At 45.0% G+C, this 15,623-nt stretch overlaps 1 protein-coding gene across 2 annotated transcripts in view; it reads right to left on the bottom strand.

The window, feature by feature from the left end:
• DCDC2C (doublecortin domain containing 2C) overlaps positions 1–15,623 on the bottom strand; it is a 141,616-nt gene that overhangs the window by 94,098 nt on the left and 31,895 nt on the right. Inside the window, exon 4 of one of the 2 annotated variants that reach the window (XM_030799903.1) lies at positions 7,356–7,484. The exons of the other annotated variant lie outside the window; for it this stretch is intronic. Coding sequence (XP_030655763.1) covers positions 7,356–7,484 — 129 coding nt within the window. The remainder of the gene's footprint in view (positions 1–7,355; positions 7,485–15,623) is intronic. 2 annotated transcript variants of the gene reach the window in all.

Below are 15,623 nucleotides of genomic sequence, written 5' to 3'. Positions count from 1 at the left end.
CTCAGGGCCCTCTCACACCTCCTCGCTCCTAGGGCCAGGCCATTGTCCACACAGTCCCCCCCGCCGCCAGAACACCTCCCTTACTTCCACTACCCATTTCTTCAGAACCCAGGACAGATCCGCCGCCTCTATGAAGCCTTCTTCAACTCCCAGCCACATGGGCCTTCTGCTGAGAACTCCCACAGAGCTCAAGGTCCTCCTCTGTCTCACTGGCCCGGCCCCAGCACTGCCTCTGAGTGCAGTGTAACTGTTTCCCTTAGGGGATCCGTCTCCCAGCAAGGCTGTGCGATCCTGAATGTCAAGGAGCATGTCCTTCCAGATGTTTTGTTTGATTGTTTATCACCTCCCAGCTCCTAGAATAGTGTACGGTGCAGAGTATATACTCAACGGACAGTGGGAAATTGAAAACCGAAAGTGGAGATCATTCCACTTTAGTCTCAGAGAAATTCACCAGCCTAGCTCATCACCTTTTCCTTCCAGCAGGCAGCACGGAAAAAATTTTCAGAATTGTCGACCTCGGGCAACTTGCCCTCTTTCATCCTCCGTGTCCCCCGCTCCATGCTAAAACATCATTCCTTTCTTAGAGTGGGTCATGCTGGTCCCCATTCACTCCCGCTTTCCCTGGCCAGGGCCTGGCCTAGGTGAGGCACAAGAGGCCCACAGGGTGCTGATGTGAGAAGGTGCCCTCCTGCCCCGACTCCTCCGCGTCCTCCAGTTCTTACAGCACTCACCTCTTCTGGAAGGTCTCTTAGTCTGGGCCCCCCGGCGGTGTGCCCCCTCCCATGAACATGCTGCCTCACCATAGCTGCTCACATGACATGCTTCCTCTCTGCCGGGCTGCAGTGGGGCTGAGGACCGAGCCTGCTCTGCTCACGGCTGCATCCCTGGCACTCAGCCAACAGCCTCTACGAGCACCTTTTCCCAACCAAGATCAGCACTTGTCTCGCACAGAGACAAACAGAATTTCATGTATTTCTCTGAGCTATTTGGATACATTATGCCAAAAGTTCAAACTGTCCAATAAATCAAGTAATTTTAATTCCACCAAGAATAATTAGCCTGGGCAACATGGCAAGACCTCATCTCTACAAAAAAAAACAAAAAAATTAGTCATGAGTGGTGGCTCACACCATGAGTAGGTGGCTCCTGGTCCCAACTACTCAGGAGGCTGAGGTGGGAGGATCCTCTGAGCCCAGGAGGTCAAGGCTACAGTGAGCTGTGATTGTGCCACTGCACTCAGCCTGGGCAACAGAGTCTCCTAAGAAAAGAACTGGCTTAGTTTCTAACCCACACAACGAAAAGGTGTGATGGAAATCTCAGCTGAATCATATTAGCATTATCTAAAGAATGATAAATACAGAGAAATATAAATAATGTCTCAAATGCATGAGAAACAGTAGCTGTAGTTCCCATTCAAAAGTAACACACACATTGATTTTTTTAATTCTGTTCATGTGCATAATTGCTTCACTCCTTCAAGCTCCGTATTTGTACTCTCTAAGCACTTCTTTTATTTCTAAGCTCTGCACTTTTTCTAAACCCAACCATAAAAAACTAATTTAAGTCCAGGAAAAAAATAAATTAGCTTATTGATCTAATGTCCTTTTTACCCTTTAAATATTCTATTCCCTTCCTTACTTCTACCATACAAGAATTTTCTCTCCGACTTTCACTGCTATCATTCTACATGTGATACTTAAGATTTATTCCAAGACTGGGCGCAGTGGCTCATGCCCGTAATCCCAGCATTTTAGGAGGCCGAGGTGGGCAGATCACCTGAGGTCAGGAGTTCAAGAGCAGCCTGGCCAACATGGCAAAACCTCATCTCTACTAAAAGCACAAAAATTAGCCAGGCATGGTGGTGGGCGCCTGTAATCCTAGGTACTCCGGAGGCTGAGGCAGGAGAATCACTTGAACCTGGGAGGTGGAGGTTGCAGTGAGCCGAGATTGTGCCATTGCACTCCAGTCTACGCAACAGAGCAAGTCTAAAAATAAATAAGTAAACAAATAAATAATAGATTTCTTCCACTATCATTTCTAGCTTCTCCCAGAAGTACACACAGGTCTATCTACTGCACACAGCTTTATTTCTTTGAGAATAATACACTAATATTTATAGCTGCATTCTGGGAGCATGTAGGTATTACCGGTACAGATTTGTGCACAAGCATCTAACTTCCACCTGCTCGTTGCCGCTGCCACGAGGTTACTCATGGCTCCACTGCTCTAAATGGCTCAACAGTTTACATCCTACTCAAAAGTGGACATCAGTTTTCATCGTTGGTATCACAACTGTTGACTGCAAATCACTCTTGGATGTTTTTAATCTACCCCCAAGGGAGAGTTAACTGACAAAAGCATGAAGCAGGATTCACCGTTTCTGCTCTTCCACCACAGCGTCTACCATCAGGGGACCATCGCTGCCCATGGCGGGCTCCTCCTAACTCTCCTTGCTGCACGGCGTTTTCCCACTTCTCAGCCTGAAAGACCTTCATCTCCCCTGCGCCTTCTCAGCCCCTCCCAGGGCAGTCCTTCACACCTCATTATTGCCCAGAAGCGTCCCCAGGTGGATGTCTCCACCTTGCCTCTGCAGCCTCTTGGCCTCCCAGTCTCCTGCTCTCCCACTTCACCTTCCTCTAATCTTCACCAACAGCCGGACCCTGGGCCTGACGCCACCCAACTGGCTCTGGCTTGACGTCCACACCAGCAGTGGCTCCACCTACTGTGCCGTGAGGCCCTGCCCCTGCCTGTCCCTCCCTGCCCTCACCTCGTGGACCAACCGCCCATCTACCTTCTCCTCTCTCATCCCCAGCTGCTGAATGCCCAAGAACACATGAAACTGCAGGCTGGTTCCACTACAAATCTTCAGCGTGCAGTCCAGCAGGGCCCTCAACCCTGCTGGGCAATCCTCCCATTCCATGTCCCTCCTGCTGCCTCCATTCTCCTGTCCGTTCGCAAGACACAGCCTTCTCCCTTTTTAGAGTCCATTAGGCATTAATTGGCCACCTTCCTTCCCTCCTACCTTAAAGCTTTCTGTACCTGCACCCATCCTCACCTCCACCCCTGCCTTGCACGGCTTACACATCCATCCATCCTCCAGGTCACACCCTCTTCCACCTCCTCAGGGTCTGGCTCCTATGCCCCACTCCTTCCTCCACCTTCACCCTCAGGAGAGAGGTGTGCCCAGGTCCCTCGTGTTCAGTGGTGACCATGTCTTTGCCCTGAGCCCCTCGAGCCACAATCCCGCATCACCCGCCTCCCCGTTTCACAGCCATGTGCCCGCTACACTCCCATCTCTGCTTTCTTACCCTCCACTCCAGCCCGCCCACAGGACCTGGCTTCCATCTCAAAGTGCCAGTGGCCACCTGCTAGGTGCAGTCAGAGAGCACGTTCTAGATCTCGTCTCCCTGGCCTCGGCCGTGGTGTTCGCTGGAAGCCGATCTGGCCCAGGCTTCCAGGCCGTGCCTTCCCGGGCTGCTGCCTCCACTCCGGAGTCTGCAGCTCTTCTGCACCTCCCTCTGTGGCTTCCCTTTATCTCCCACTCCAAACTCTACCCCCAAGAACTCCACCCCCAGCTGGTTTGTGGATCCAGGACTGGGAACAGGCAGAGGGCCACGAGTCCATAGCCACAGAACACGAGGCAAAAAGAATTCAGAAAACCGCATCCGGAACAAAGGCAGGATCAAGTGCCACATGGACAGATGAGGCACCAACGGGCAGGACCACATAGAGGTGGAAACCCGGTCCAGCATCAGGACTGCAAGGGCACGAACTTGAGGCTGGAGAGATGCTGAGGAAAACAGAGCTGCCCTTATAGGATACCCAAAACCTTGCCTGTGGGCAGAATAGGGACATAAAAAGAACTGATTAGAGGAGAATTCCTGTCTTTGTTTTAAAAGATTTGACGTTTCTGCCTTCTTGAAACCAAACACCGCATGTTCTCACTCATAGGTGGGAATTGAACAATGAGAACTCATGGACACAGGAAGGGGAACATCACACTCCGGGGACTGTTGTGGGGTGGGGGGAGGGGGGAGGGACAGCATTAGGAGATACACCTAATGCTAAATGACGAGTTAATGGGTGCAGGAAATTAACATGGCACATGGATACATATGTAACAAACCTGCACATTGTGCACATGTACCCTAAAACCCTAAAGTATAATAAAAAAAAAAAAAAAAAAAAAATGTGACCACAACGGTCCCACATTCTCACAAGGTGACAAGCAGTTGATGGACGACCCCACAGGCACCCAAGCTGCCCACCTTCTCCAGGCCAGCCCCCAGGGGGTCTCATCCACACAGACAGCTCCACTGGCTACTGAGTTCACACATCCCCAATCTAAAACTCCAGCTTGCAGCTCCGTCTGCAGCCCAGGCCTGGGGATCCCACAGGCACGTCTTAGTTGATTCTTCAACTTGTTATCAACACCCAAGCCTGCTCCTCTACAGGACTCCCCACCTCAGGAAAGAACCCTCATTGGTGCGGTTGCTGTGGTATGATATTGGAGGAATAATAACTCTCCCAATCCATGAACACAAATATCTTTCCATTTATTTGTATCTTTTTCAAGTTCTTTCATCAATGTTTTATCGTTTTCAGTGTAGGGAGCTCTCACTTGCTTGGTTAAATTTATTCCTAAGTATTTTAGTCTTTGTGGTGCTTTGGTAAATGGGATTGTTCTCCTAATTTCTTTTCCAGATAGCTTGTTGGGATTATGTGAAAACACAAGTGATTTCTATATGTTGGTTTTCTAACCTGCAACTTTACTGAATTCTTTTATTCTAACAGTTTTTTGGTACAGTCTCGGGTTTTCTATATATAAAATCATATCATCTGCAACCAGATTATTTGACTTCTTCCTTTCCAATGTGGATGCCTTTTGTTTCTTTTTCTTGTCTGATTCCTCTTGCTAGGACTTCCAGCCTTATGCTGAATGTAAGTGGTACAAGTGGGGCACATTTATCTTGTTTCTAATCTTAGAGGAAAAGCTTTCAGCGTTTTACCATTGAGTATGATGTTAGCTGTGGGCTTCTCGTATTTGGCTTTTATTATGTTGAGATACATTCTTTGTATACTAATTGGCTGAGAGCTTTGATTGTGACAGGATGTTGAATTTTGTCCAGTGCCTTTTCTGTATCTGTTGAGATGCTCATGTGATTTCTGTCTTTTATTCTGTTAATAAAAGTGAGGTGTAAAGTTAGGTTGTTTGAGATCTTTTTCTTTAATATAGGCATTTTTCTTTTTTTTTTTTTTTTTTTGAGACAGGTTTTTGCTCTTGTTGCCCAGACTGGATTGCAGTGGCGCGATCTCAGCTCACTGCAACCTCCAGCTCCCGGATTCAAGTGATTCTCCTGCCTCAGCCTCCCAAGTAGCTGAGATTACAGGTTCCCACCACCACGCCTGGCTACTTTTTATATTTTTAGTAGAGATGGGGTTTCAACATGTTGGCCAGGCTGGCCTTGAACTCCTGACTGCAGGTGATCCGCTGGCCTCGGCCTCCCAAATTGCTGGGATTACAGGCATGAGTCCCCGTGCCTGGCCAATATAGGCATTTTTCTTTATAAAATTCACTCTTAGAACTGGTTTTGCCGAATCCCATAAGTTCTAGTATTTATTTCCATTTTTGTTGCTCTCAAGATATTTTTTTATTTCCCTTTTGATTTCTTCCTTGACCCAGTGGTTGTTCAGGAATGCATTGTTAAATTTCCACATATTTGTGAATTTTCCGATTTTCCTCCTATTACTGATTTCTAGTTTTGTGTCATTATGGTCAGAAAAAACACTTGATATGATTTTAGTCTTACATTTGCTAAGACTTGATTTGTGGCCTAATATGATTTATCCTGGAGAATGCTGTGTACACTTGAGAAAAATGTTTATTCTGCTGCTGGTGACAGAATGTTCTGCAGTCTATTAAGTCCACTGGGTTTTTATTGTTATTCAAGCCCACGGTTTCCTTATTGACTTTCTGTCTGGATGATGTATTCATTGCTGAAAGTGGGGTACTGAAGTCGCCTCCTATTATTGTATTGCTGTCTACCTCTCCCTTCAGTTCTGGTAATACTTGCATATCATATATTTAGATGTTCCAGTGATGGTTGCACATATATATTGATAATTGTTGTATATTCTTGATGGGCTGACCCTTTTAACCTAACGTGGTGACCTTCTTTATCCCTTGCTGCAGTTTTTCACGTGAAGTCCATTTTGTCTGATGTAAGTCCAGCTGCCACTGTTCTCTTTTGGTTTCCACTTGCATGGGATATTTTTCCCATCCCTTCGCTTTCAGCCTGTGCGTGCGGTTAAAGCTGAAGGCTGACCCAGATTATCTTCACAGCCACCTGGCTCGGAGCCCCTCTCTCACCTGCCACCTTCAATCCATCATCATGATTACCACCACTGCGAGCTTTCATTCATGCAAATGGGACCCACTGGTTGCAAGACAGCAAGCCCCTTGCCTGGTCTGTAAGCTATTGGTGGGACCTAAGTTCTGGCCTTGGGGCTGGCCACTTCCCTCACAATAGAGCTGAATTTCCTATGATGACAGTGTCATGCTTCCTCAACACACTCTGCTTGTTTGTGCCTCATCCACTGTCACAATCATAATCGCAAACCCGTTTCATGCCTACTATGCGTCGAGTGTTAGGCTAAGCACTTTACACATATTGGGACCCTTGGAAGTAAGTATTATTATTTCCAGTTTTCCAGATGACAAAACATGCATTGAGGAGTTAGGAATGTGCCCGAGGTAACAGAGACACGGATGGCGGAGAGGAGATTTGCTCCATGTCAGACCCCCAAGCCCATGCTAGAAGCCATTACACACACTACCTCCCTCCCACATACTCTTCTGTCCCATGGAATTCATTTCCCCCATATCTGCCAAGACTCAATCCAAACACCAGCTCCCACAGGCCTGGCTCTCCTCCAGACCAACTGGGAGGCCTCATTATACCAACTGCAGCATTCTAGCAACTTGAACGGCTGGCCCATTCAATAGGGGTTTCAGGGAGCAAGATTCTTTTTGCAATGCTGTATTCTCCACCCCTAGCACATGGTAGATGCTCAATGGTTTGTTGAATGAACAAATGAATGAGGCTGGTTAAAAGTAAGTATAATACCAAGACTGAGAAAATACTATGTGCTTGAAGAATTAAAATTAAGAGTTTATGGTGAACCATTTTAGACCTTGCTGGTCCAGGCAGAAAACTCTCATAGAAAAGAATAAACACAAGCTGCTGCCCCCTGGCTGCCCTACAGGCGAGAGTCTCCTTACTGAAAACTCTCATAGAAAAGAATAAACACAAGCTGCCGCCCCCTGGGTGTCCTACAGGCGAGAGTCTCCTTACTTCCGAACGCCTCCTAGAGGGAAGACTTTTTCTCCAATCGTGGCCAGCACGATGTCCCAATCGGACAGACTAAATTTGGGTATAATGATTTTTGCAGGTGGAATAAATAATCTTCCATTTGTAAAAACACTGTAAGAATAAAAAGAGAAGCATCCATTAATACCTTAAGTTTGAGGGAGAAACATTGAAAATTCAATATATACATAATTACAGAACTGTAAAAACAATGAGACACACTAAGCAGCCTCCAATACTGCATACCATGCCCTATTGGGGACCTTATCAAGCTGTACAGAATGTCACAGAGCCTGGTGACAGACGCGCATGTGTGTGTATACCTATATATAGATATGTGTGTGTGTGTGGTTTTGTTGTAGACAAAAACCACAACAGTGGGCTGCAGAAAGAGCACTAGGAGTGAAGGTGCCTTAGGGTTAATAGTGGTTGTGAAACGGGAAAAGTTCTCTTGTCCCCCTCACAGAGCGTGAGATGGGGGTGTGGCTCGCTTTTTCAGTGCCTCACTGCTCAAACCTCTAGGGGAGACATACAAACCGGCAGGCTCTGGGGCTCCAACCCCACAGTTGTGACATTCTGGGCAGCTTGATAAAAATCTGGGTATTTTATAAAATCTAAAATGCCCAGATGAATAGAATGTAACTCCACTTTTTATAAAATATGTCTCCCACTGCTATAATGGGTAAAATGAAAGAAAATTGTGTCCATTTGGAAAACAGGCAGATAATTTTGCCTTAAATAATATAGCTGTTTTCCCTTTCTCTGGAGCCGAGATCATCTCCCAAAGAAAATAACATGCATTCCTTTGAAAAGTTAATACAAACCACTTATTTCACTCCTGAGTTTTAAGGCAACTTCAATATAAACTTAGGGGTGTTAGTTTATTGTTTCTATGTGTTGAGGGAGAGGAAGTGCTTAGAAAATTTTCAAAACCCAACACAAAGTCAGTAGTGTTCATGAGACTGTGCCATAATCAAAGACACATGCAATAGTTTCCAACTCTTGTAATTCACATTAAAATAATGTAAAATACAAGGTGTATCGAGTCTAAAAATAATGATATCACTGATATCCTTTAACAATATATAAGCTCAACTTTGCAATTCTGGTTAATTTTTTTACATTATAATTTACTATTACTGCCATTTTTTGCCTTTTTCCTTGAATGCAAATAACTTAGAATTTGAGAAATACCTCTCTTTAGAGTAAATATAAATCTTAATATCTTTGTCACCATAAAGAGAATCCATTTTCTCTGCTAAGGTTTTGTGGCAAAAGAGGTTTCCAGTCAACCCAGAGTCCAACTTCTTTCATATTTAAGATGCTGCCCACAAGAAGTCATAAAAAGAAATGTTCTATGCAAATTATATCGGAGTTTATCCATGTGCTATTACAACTACAATAAAGATTTGCTACAATGTTTTCAACTATTGGTTTTCCTAATTGGTTTAGACTGCAAGTTTTTCTAAATATAGATTACTAATAGGAATAAAAGTAATAAATGTTTAAACAAGGTCTTGTTATATTTTGTCTCAATTTTTAAGAAATTTAATTTATAGTCTTATCCTGAGTATTGAGAAATAGGCACACCAACCCACTGCTGACGTAGCTGAAAACCAGCAGTCTTCTTGAAGGACACTTTGGCAAAACAGATCAATGTAATGTAAGGGATCAATAACCACTGACCCAGTCATCCCACACCATGAAATCCACCCCACAGAAAAGTGGACAAAGATTTAGAGGTGAAGATATTTCTCATAGAATTATGTATGAAGTCAAAAATATAAAATGTCTAAGTATGGATGACTGGTTAAATAAATTATGCCACAGCCACACCATGAAGTATACAGCTTTAAAAATTGTGTATGCAGAATTTATATCTACAGGGGAAAAACAGTCAAATATAATTAATGTTTGTAGCTCACAACAGTGAGCTACAGAAAGAGCACTAGGAGCGAAGGTGCCTTAGGGTTAATAGTGGCTGTGAAACAGGAGAAGTTCCCCTGTCCCCCTCACAGAGCGTGAGATGGGGGTGTGGCTCGCCTCTTCCGTGCCCCACTGCTCAAACCTCTAGGGGGGCATACAGACGGGCAGGCTGTGGGGCTCCGACCCCATGGCAGTGTCTGGGGTGAATGTTTCCAGCTCCTGAAGCCCCAGTAGGCCTGTGTTACAGGCTGCTCTTTGGGTTTAGCCGTCTGTATAGGTGGCTTGTGTTAAACAGCTCAATTAGACCCCTGCCTTGTAGCAAGGACAAAGGGCTTTGTATCCCAGGTTCTGGCCTTGGTGTACCAGAAGAACTGGATTACATGTGGGCTTGGAGAATGAGTGGAAGTAGCTCTCAGCAGATGGGGGAGCCAGAAGGGAGACGGTTTGCCCCTGGAGTCAGGCCTCTCGGCACCCCAGCGCTCCTCCAACTGCCCCAGCCAAACTCCGTGTCGTTCTGCAGGTCGGCGGCCTGCCGGTGTGCTGGTGCCTGTTGGTGCATTCCTCTTGACTTCCAGCCACTTGTGTGTTCCTCCACCGATGTGCTCCTCCCCACATCCAGCCATTTCTGTCTCTGCCTTGCTAGCATCTCAAGTTTTTATAGGCACAGGATGGGGGGCATGGCAGGCCAGGGTGGTCTTGGGAAATGCAAGATTTGGGCAGGGAAACAAAAATGCCTGTCCTCACGCAGGTCCCTTGGGTGGAGTCCCAGCCAGGGACCACGCCCTCCTCTCCCCAGCACTTCCCTTCCCCCTTCTGTATCATTTAAAGGGACCACACTCTTCCCTTCCCAGCACTTCTGTATCAGTTGTCTCAGAGGGATGGGATAACTGGAGATTTTTATTTTATTCTTTATGCTTTTCTAGATTTCCACATTTTTATAATAAGCCTGTAAATAGAAAAATCTGTAAAATTTTTTGAATTTTTAAGATAAAGAGAAGAAACAATAATCTCTAATTTATAAACTAGGAAATGGCAAGTTCAGAGGGAGAAATGGACTTCACACATCTCTAAAAGTTTGCTGGTTGAGCTGAAGAATGAACCTAGACCAATATCACCATGCCAGGTTTGGGGTCCGTGTTGTTCAGGGTTAGATGATCCATCTTCCAGGTAGCTGAATGAACAACTCCATCTAAAACACCCAAAAACAGTTTCCCTGGAAGTCTGTGATAGGTTGTGGATGGGCACATATCAAATCCCATCACTGGTAAATAAACACTGGTACATGTGAATTTTTGAATGCCTGGTACTCATTTTTGAAAGCACAATTTATATATGCTGATAAAAAACCATATCCAAGATAAATTGGGTGGTTACAAAAAAAATGAAGGTACACAACATGCAGTACACATATACCTATAAATACACCTATTTATGGTATATTTATGGTATATTTATGGTATAAATATACATATTTATGGTATATTTATGGTATATTTATGGTATAAATATACCTATTTATGGTATATTTATGGTATATTTATGGCATAAATATACCATGCAGTACACATATACCTACACAGTACACGGCATGCAGTACACATATACCTATAAACGCCTGATCACGCATGGCCCATCCTAGAAAGAGACCAGAAACTGCGACTCTGGCTCCCTCTGGGGGAACCACCAGAGAACTGGTGATATAAGTGGGAGATTTTTTTTTTTTTTTTTTTTTTTTTCAGATAGACCAGCAGAAAAAGCTTATTGCCCTTGGAGTGGGATGCTGAATATATCTCATCATATAGTTCATCTCAATTTAATTTCAGTATCTCTCCTCTTTCTTCACACTTTGAATTCTCCTCAACTCTCTGCCAACAAAAACTTGCAATCTGATAGAGAAGTTGCACATACAATTATCTGTAATATAAATCAAACCCTTTGACAAGGGAGTAAAAGCAAACATTAATTCCTTTTTTACTTCATTTCAATCTCATTGCTCAAAATGAATATTCAAAAATCAGGCATTTATCCAATCTGCCGTTAATGTGAAACACATTGATGTGAACTGTCAATGGTGCACTGAATTATTTATTTCTTACCAAATTTACCAAATTTCATCAGTTCAAGTGTAGATTTTACTCCCTATTGACTTATTTTTCTAACAAATTAGCAGTATTGACAGGCTGAAATTAATTTTATTTTAATTTTTAATTTTGGGAGACTTACTTTAAATGTATATCTCTTAAAACTATATATTTACCATTGGCATGAGTCACTCTGTTAAATAAGATGGTTTATTTAAATAAAAACTCTGAAGAGAGTTCAAAAGGCATAAAACTACTTTGTCAATGCACCTCTTCCTGTGTTGGTACTTAATTTTTAATAGTAAATAGGGGGAAAATAAAACATTTTAAACATTTTAAATAGAAAATATTTCAGATTGTTTAAAATGGGAAGTAGCATATAGGTCCAGGAATGGGTTTTGGTCAGGTGGGTTGGCAATGACAGCTGCCATTTCCTCAGCACTAGCCACGAACACTTTATAGAGTCGTCTCTAACCTTTCCAGCAAATCGGTAAAGTGAGTCCTGCTCCCCCGTGACAGAGGAAGAATCTGGACCTCAGAGAGGGTAAGGGGTTTCCCCAGGCCACATGGAGGCCACAGGGAGAACCGACTGCCCAGACCTTCCCCTGCATCCACCTCCCTCTACCCACTTTTCTGTCCTCTCTGTTGAAAAGCAAGGTAGAAGTCATCAGAAACTTGCTGTTTCTCTCCGAAATACGTTGATGATGGTAGGTGGGAAGAAAGCCAGGGTCGTTTTAGTTTCCATTGCCATGCTATCTTCAAATAGCCATGACCCACTGCAGTTGGGTAGTAAGCAGGCCATGAGCATATCGTGACATCCTGGGCTGGCCACCTGCGCCCTCCCCTCATCCTGGGGGTGAAGGTTGCCTAATGCTTGCTCCCAAGAACCAGGTCAAGTTCCAAGCTGAGTTGAACTGAAAAGTTCTCCACATTTGAAGTCAGAAGCCATGGTCTTCAGGGCTGATTCTAGAACTAAATAGCTCTATCTCTGGACCTCTCATTCCCCCACTGAACTGTGAGCTCTCTAAGGACAAGCCTGCATCTGAATCTCTCGGTCTCCCCAGGGCATGGCACCTTGGGGTACTCAGTCAATTCTGGATGGGTGGTGGCAGGGGGTACATGGATTGGATGGAGCCATTAGGGATTAAAGGAAAAGATGAAGGGTCTTACTCTCTTTTGGCCTCAATATTCCATTTCCAAAAGTGGAATATGACTGCCTGCCTTATCTGCTGCACGGGCTTATAATGAAGGCAAAAGGAGGTTACAGGCATTTTGATTTGAAAAGGGTAATAAAGAGGCATTATTCTTTAAAACTAAGGTGTCATAACAGTTATTATTGTGTTTTTCTAAACTAAGATTTTGAGACAACCTGATAGAAAACTGGAGTGATTTAAGTAACAGTTCACTCTAATCCTAAACTTTCTTGTTGAGAACTGCAGAATTCTTGGCATGTAACAACCCCGTCCATTTGGAAAATACACAATGCACAATGCACTGCAATTAAAATCATCAGGAAAACACCTGAAACATTTGAGTCACAGCAAGCTCAGAAACCATGGGCTCTTGTGGGTCTGGACATTTGCTGGTTCATGAGGAGAAACGGCTCAGCCCTCCAGAGGAGGGAAGAATCCTAACCCCTCGGCTCGTCACAAAATCACTGCCTGCCCTGCAGAAAGCAAACATCCAATGCCCTTAACTGCCACTAAACTCGACAGGAGAAGTCACCCTGCAACCTGAAGGGCACTCCACCACGCTTCTCATTGGTCTGGGGCAACGCATCCTACCCTTATGACCTCCTCATCTCCTGCACCGTTCCTCCAAGTCACCCACCTTCACCAGGGGTGGATTTTGATCCTGTGCCTCACGACTTGCCTCTTTCTCAACCTCAAAACATTTCTGTGGGACCTCTTAAAGCAGCACAACTTCCTTCTCAGTCCTACCACCCTGTAAATCTGCTAGGAAGGGATATTCTCCTGGATCGAATTAGAATTAGAATCCACTGTGTCCCCAGGGACTCCTTCCCTCTCGTCTATGTTCCCCAACACGGTGTCGGACTTCCCTAAGTTCCTCTGCTTCCCTCCACCTGGCACTCATTTAACCAAGGACTTCACTCAGCTGTTAGGCAGGATTCCTTCTTTGTGGATAAGAAACTCCATAGATATTAGATGTATTTGGGATGCAGAACCCTGTAAGATAGAAATAGATCCTTCTGTGCCCCTCCACAGGATTTGCAAAAAAATCATTTAAAACCAGAGGGACTTGAAAGGTACTGCACTATATTTCCAGTCCATGCAACACTTGCATTCTAGCCACTAAAAGCCAAATGGAAAAAAAAATATCAGCTGGTCCAAGATCTGAGATCTACAAAAAAAATTGTCAAACCCAGGCTTTCCTTGGTGCCTAATGCTAACACTATCCTGGCCGTGATTGCTTTTAACACACGGCATTTCACAGTCATCATCAATGTGTGCACTGCCTGTTTTAGAATTCCCTACCATGAAAATTCCCCAGGCTTGTCACCTTCACCTGGGAAAATGAACCATATTCCTGGAGCATTATGCCCCAAGGATTTACTGAAGCCCCTACCTACTTCTCACATACCCTAAGTGCAAATCTGAAGGAGGTAAAATTCCCAGGAAACTCAACTGTAATCCAACTTGTGGATGACCCCCTCCTATGTTCTGAAAGTTACAACAGCTCCCTTCTGCACACTGAATGCCTCCTTAGGGCGTTAGCAAAAAAGACCATGGAGTGGCTAGACACAAAGTTCGGTTATCCTCTCTGTGTGTCTGGCATCTGGGCTATGATACCTTGGTCACAGAAAAAAACAATCTCTACAGACCAAGTTTCTAGTCTTCAACATTTCCCTTTCCTGGAAGCAAAAGAACAACTGGGGGCAGGGAAGTGGGGGTCTTGTGGGAAGCGGTAAGATGTGGAGGCCTAATTTCTCTCCAATTGCCTCCTCTCTTTAGGCCACGATGAGGGAGTCATCCCTGGACCCAGGAGTAAGGAACCCCCTACCTAAAGACACTTCCGAGAACCTGAAGGGCTCTCTACTTTCACCCTCGCCTTGAACTTCCCAATTACTCCCTGCCTTTGTCCTTCCTTGTGCATGAAGGAGAAGATCATGTCTTGGAATCTTCTCCCCAAAACATAAAAACCTGGACTGAGAGAGCTTCACCCGAGCTCAGGAGTTGAGGCATGTCTCCTGCCTGTGAGCCAGGGCTGCAACCATCAGTCTTATCCCGGCTGCCTGTCTCACTTGCAAATGGGTCGCCTATTAGACACACACATTCCTCATTCCATTCAGACCCTACAGACCCTACTGCTTAATGAGAACACAGCATTTCTCTGCAGCTAAACTTCCCTCTTATGAAATCTGCTTTCCCCCTCACATAGCCATACTACACCATCGAAGCCTTAACCCCTCCACTTGCTTCCTTTACCCGTGGTTACTGGATGTTAATGACACTCATGTCACTAACATCAGATGATTGTCTCATCCTAGATTAGATTGATCAGAAACCCCTCTGCCCTAAGTAGATCTCGCTCTTCATGTCGACGGCTCCTATCTCCGGAGGGCGGATGGGCCCTTCCAGGCTGGATATGCCATCACTAATCAGCACAAACCTCTTGGCTATCTAGCCCTGCCCCGTGTTACATCAGCCCAGGTGGCTGAATGAATCACTCGCTCGGGCTTGCGTGAAGACAGAAGGAATGAAGGTGAAACATCCACGCTGACAGCCGCCTGCCTTTGGGGCAGTACGTGATGTTGGTGTGCCACGGAAAGGGGGGGTTTACAACAGCAGCCGGTATCCCAGTCAAATAACAAAACTTCTGCAGGCACTGTTATTACCCCAGCAAACTGCTCTTATTAAAACTGAGGGATACAGCATAAAGAAATCAGAAGAGACTTGGGAAAATAAGTGGGCTAATAAATATGCCAAACTAGAAGCCTCTTCCCCCACCGCTTGAGGAACCCACGTGGTTTCCAGGCTTTGGGACCACAGCCCTGGCTCGCACTTCAAGGTCCTGGACCCCTGGTGGGATGATTCACCCTCTGCTACGATCTGAATTCTCTGTCCCCTCACCCCCCAGTTCATGTTGAAACCAAATCCCCAATGTAAAAGTATTAAGAGGTGAGGCCTTTAAAAGTTGATTTGATCACAAGGGGGCTTAGATTCATGAATGGGATTAGTGTCCTTATAAAAGAGGCCTCAGGGAGCTTGTCTGCCCCATCCATCAT

Source organism: Nomascus leucogenys, chromosome 19 (genome assembly GCF_006542625.1).
Source record: "Nomascus leucogenys isolate Asia chromosome 19, Asia_NLE_v1, whole genome shotgun sequence".
NCBI classification, from domain to species: domain Eukaryota; kingdom Metazoa; phylum Chordata; class Mammalia; order Primates; family Hylobatidae; genus Nomascus; species Nomascus leucogenys.
Note: the sequence above shows the minus strand (reverse complement) of the source record. Positions and strands in the feature narration are given on the sequence as shown.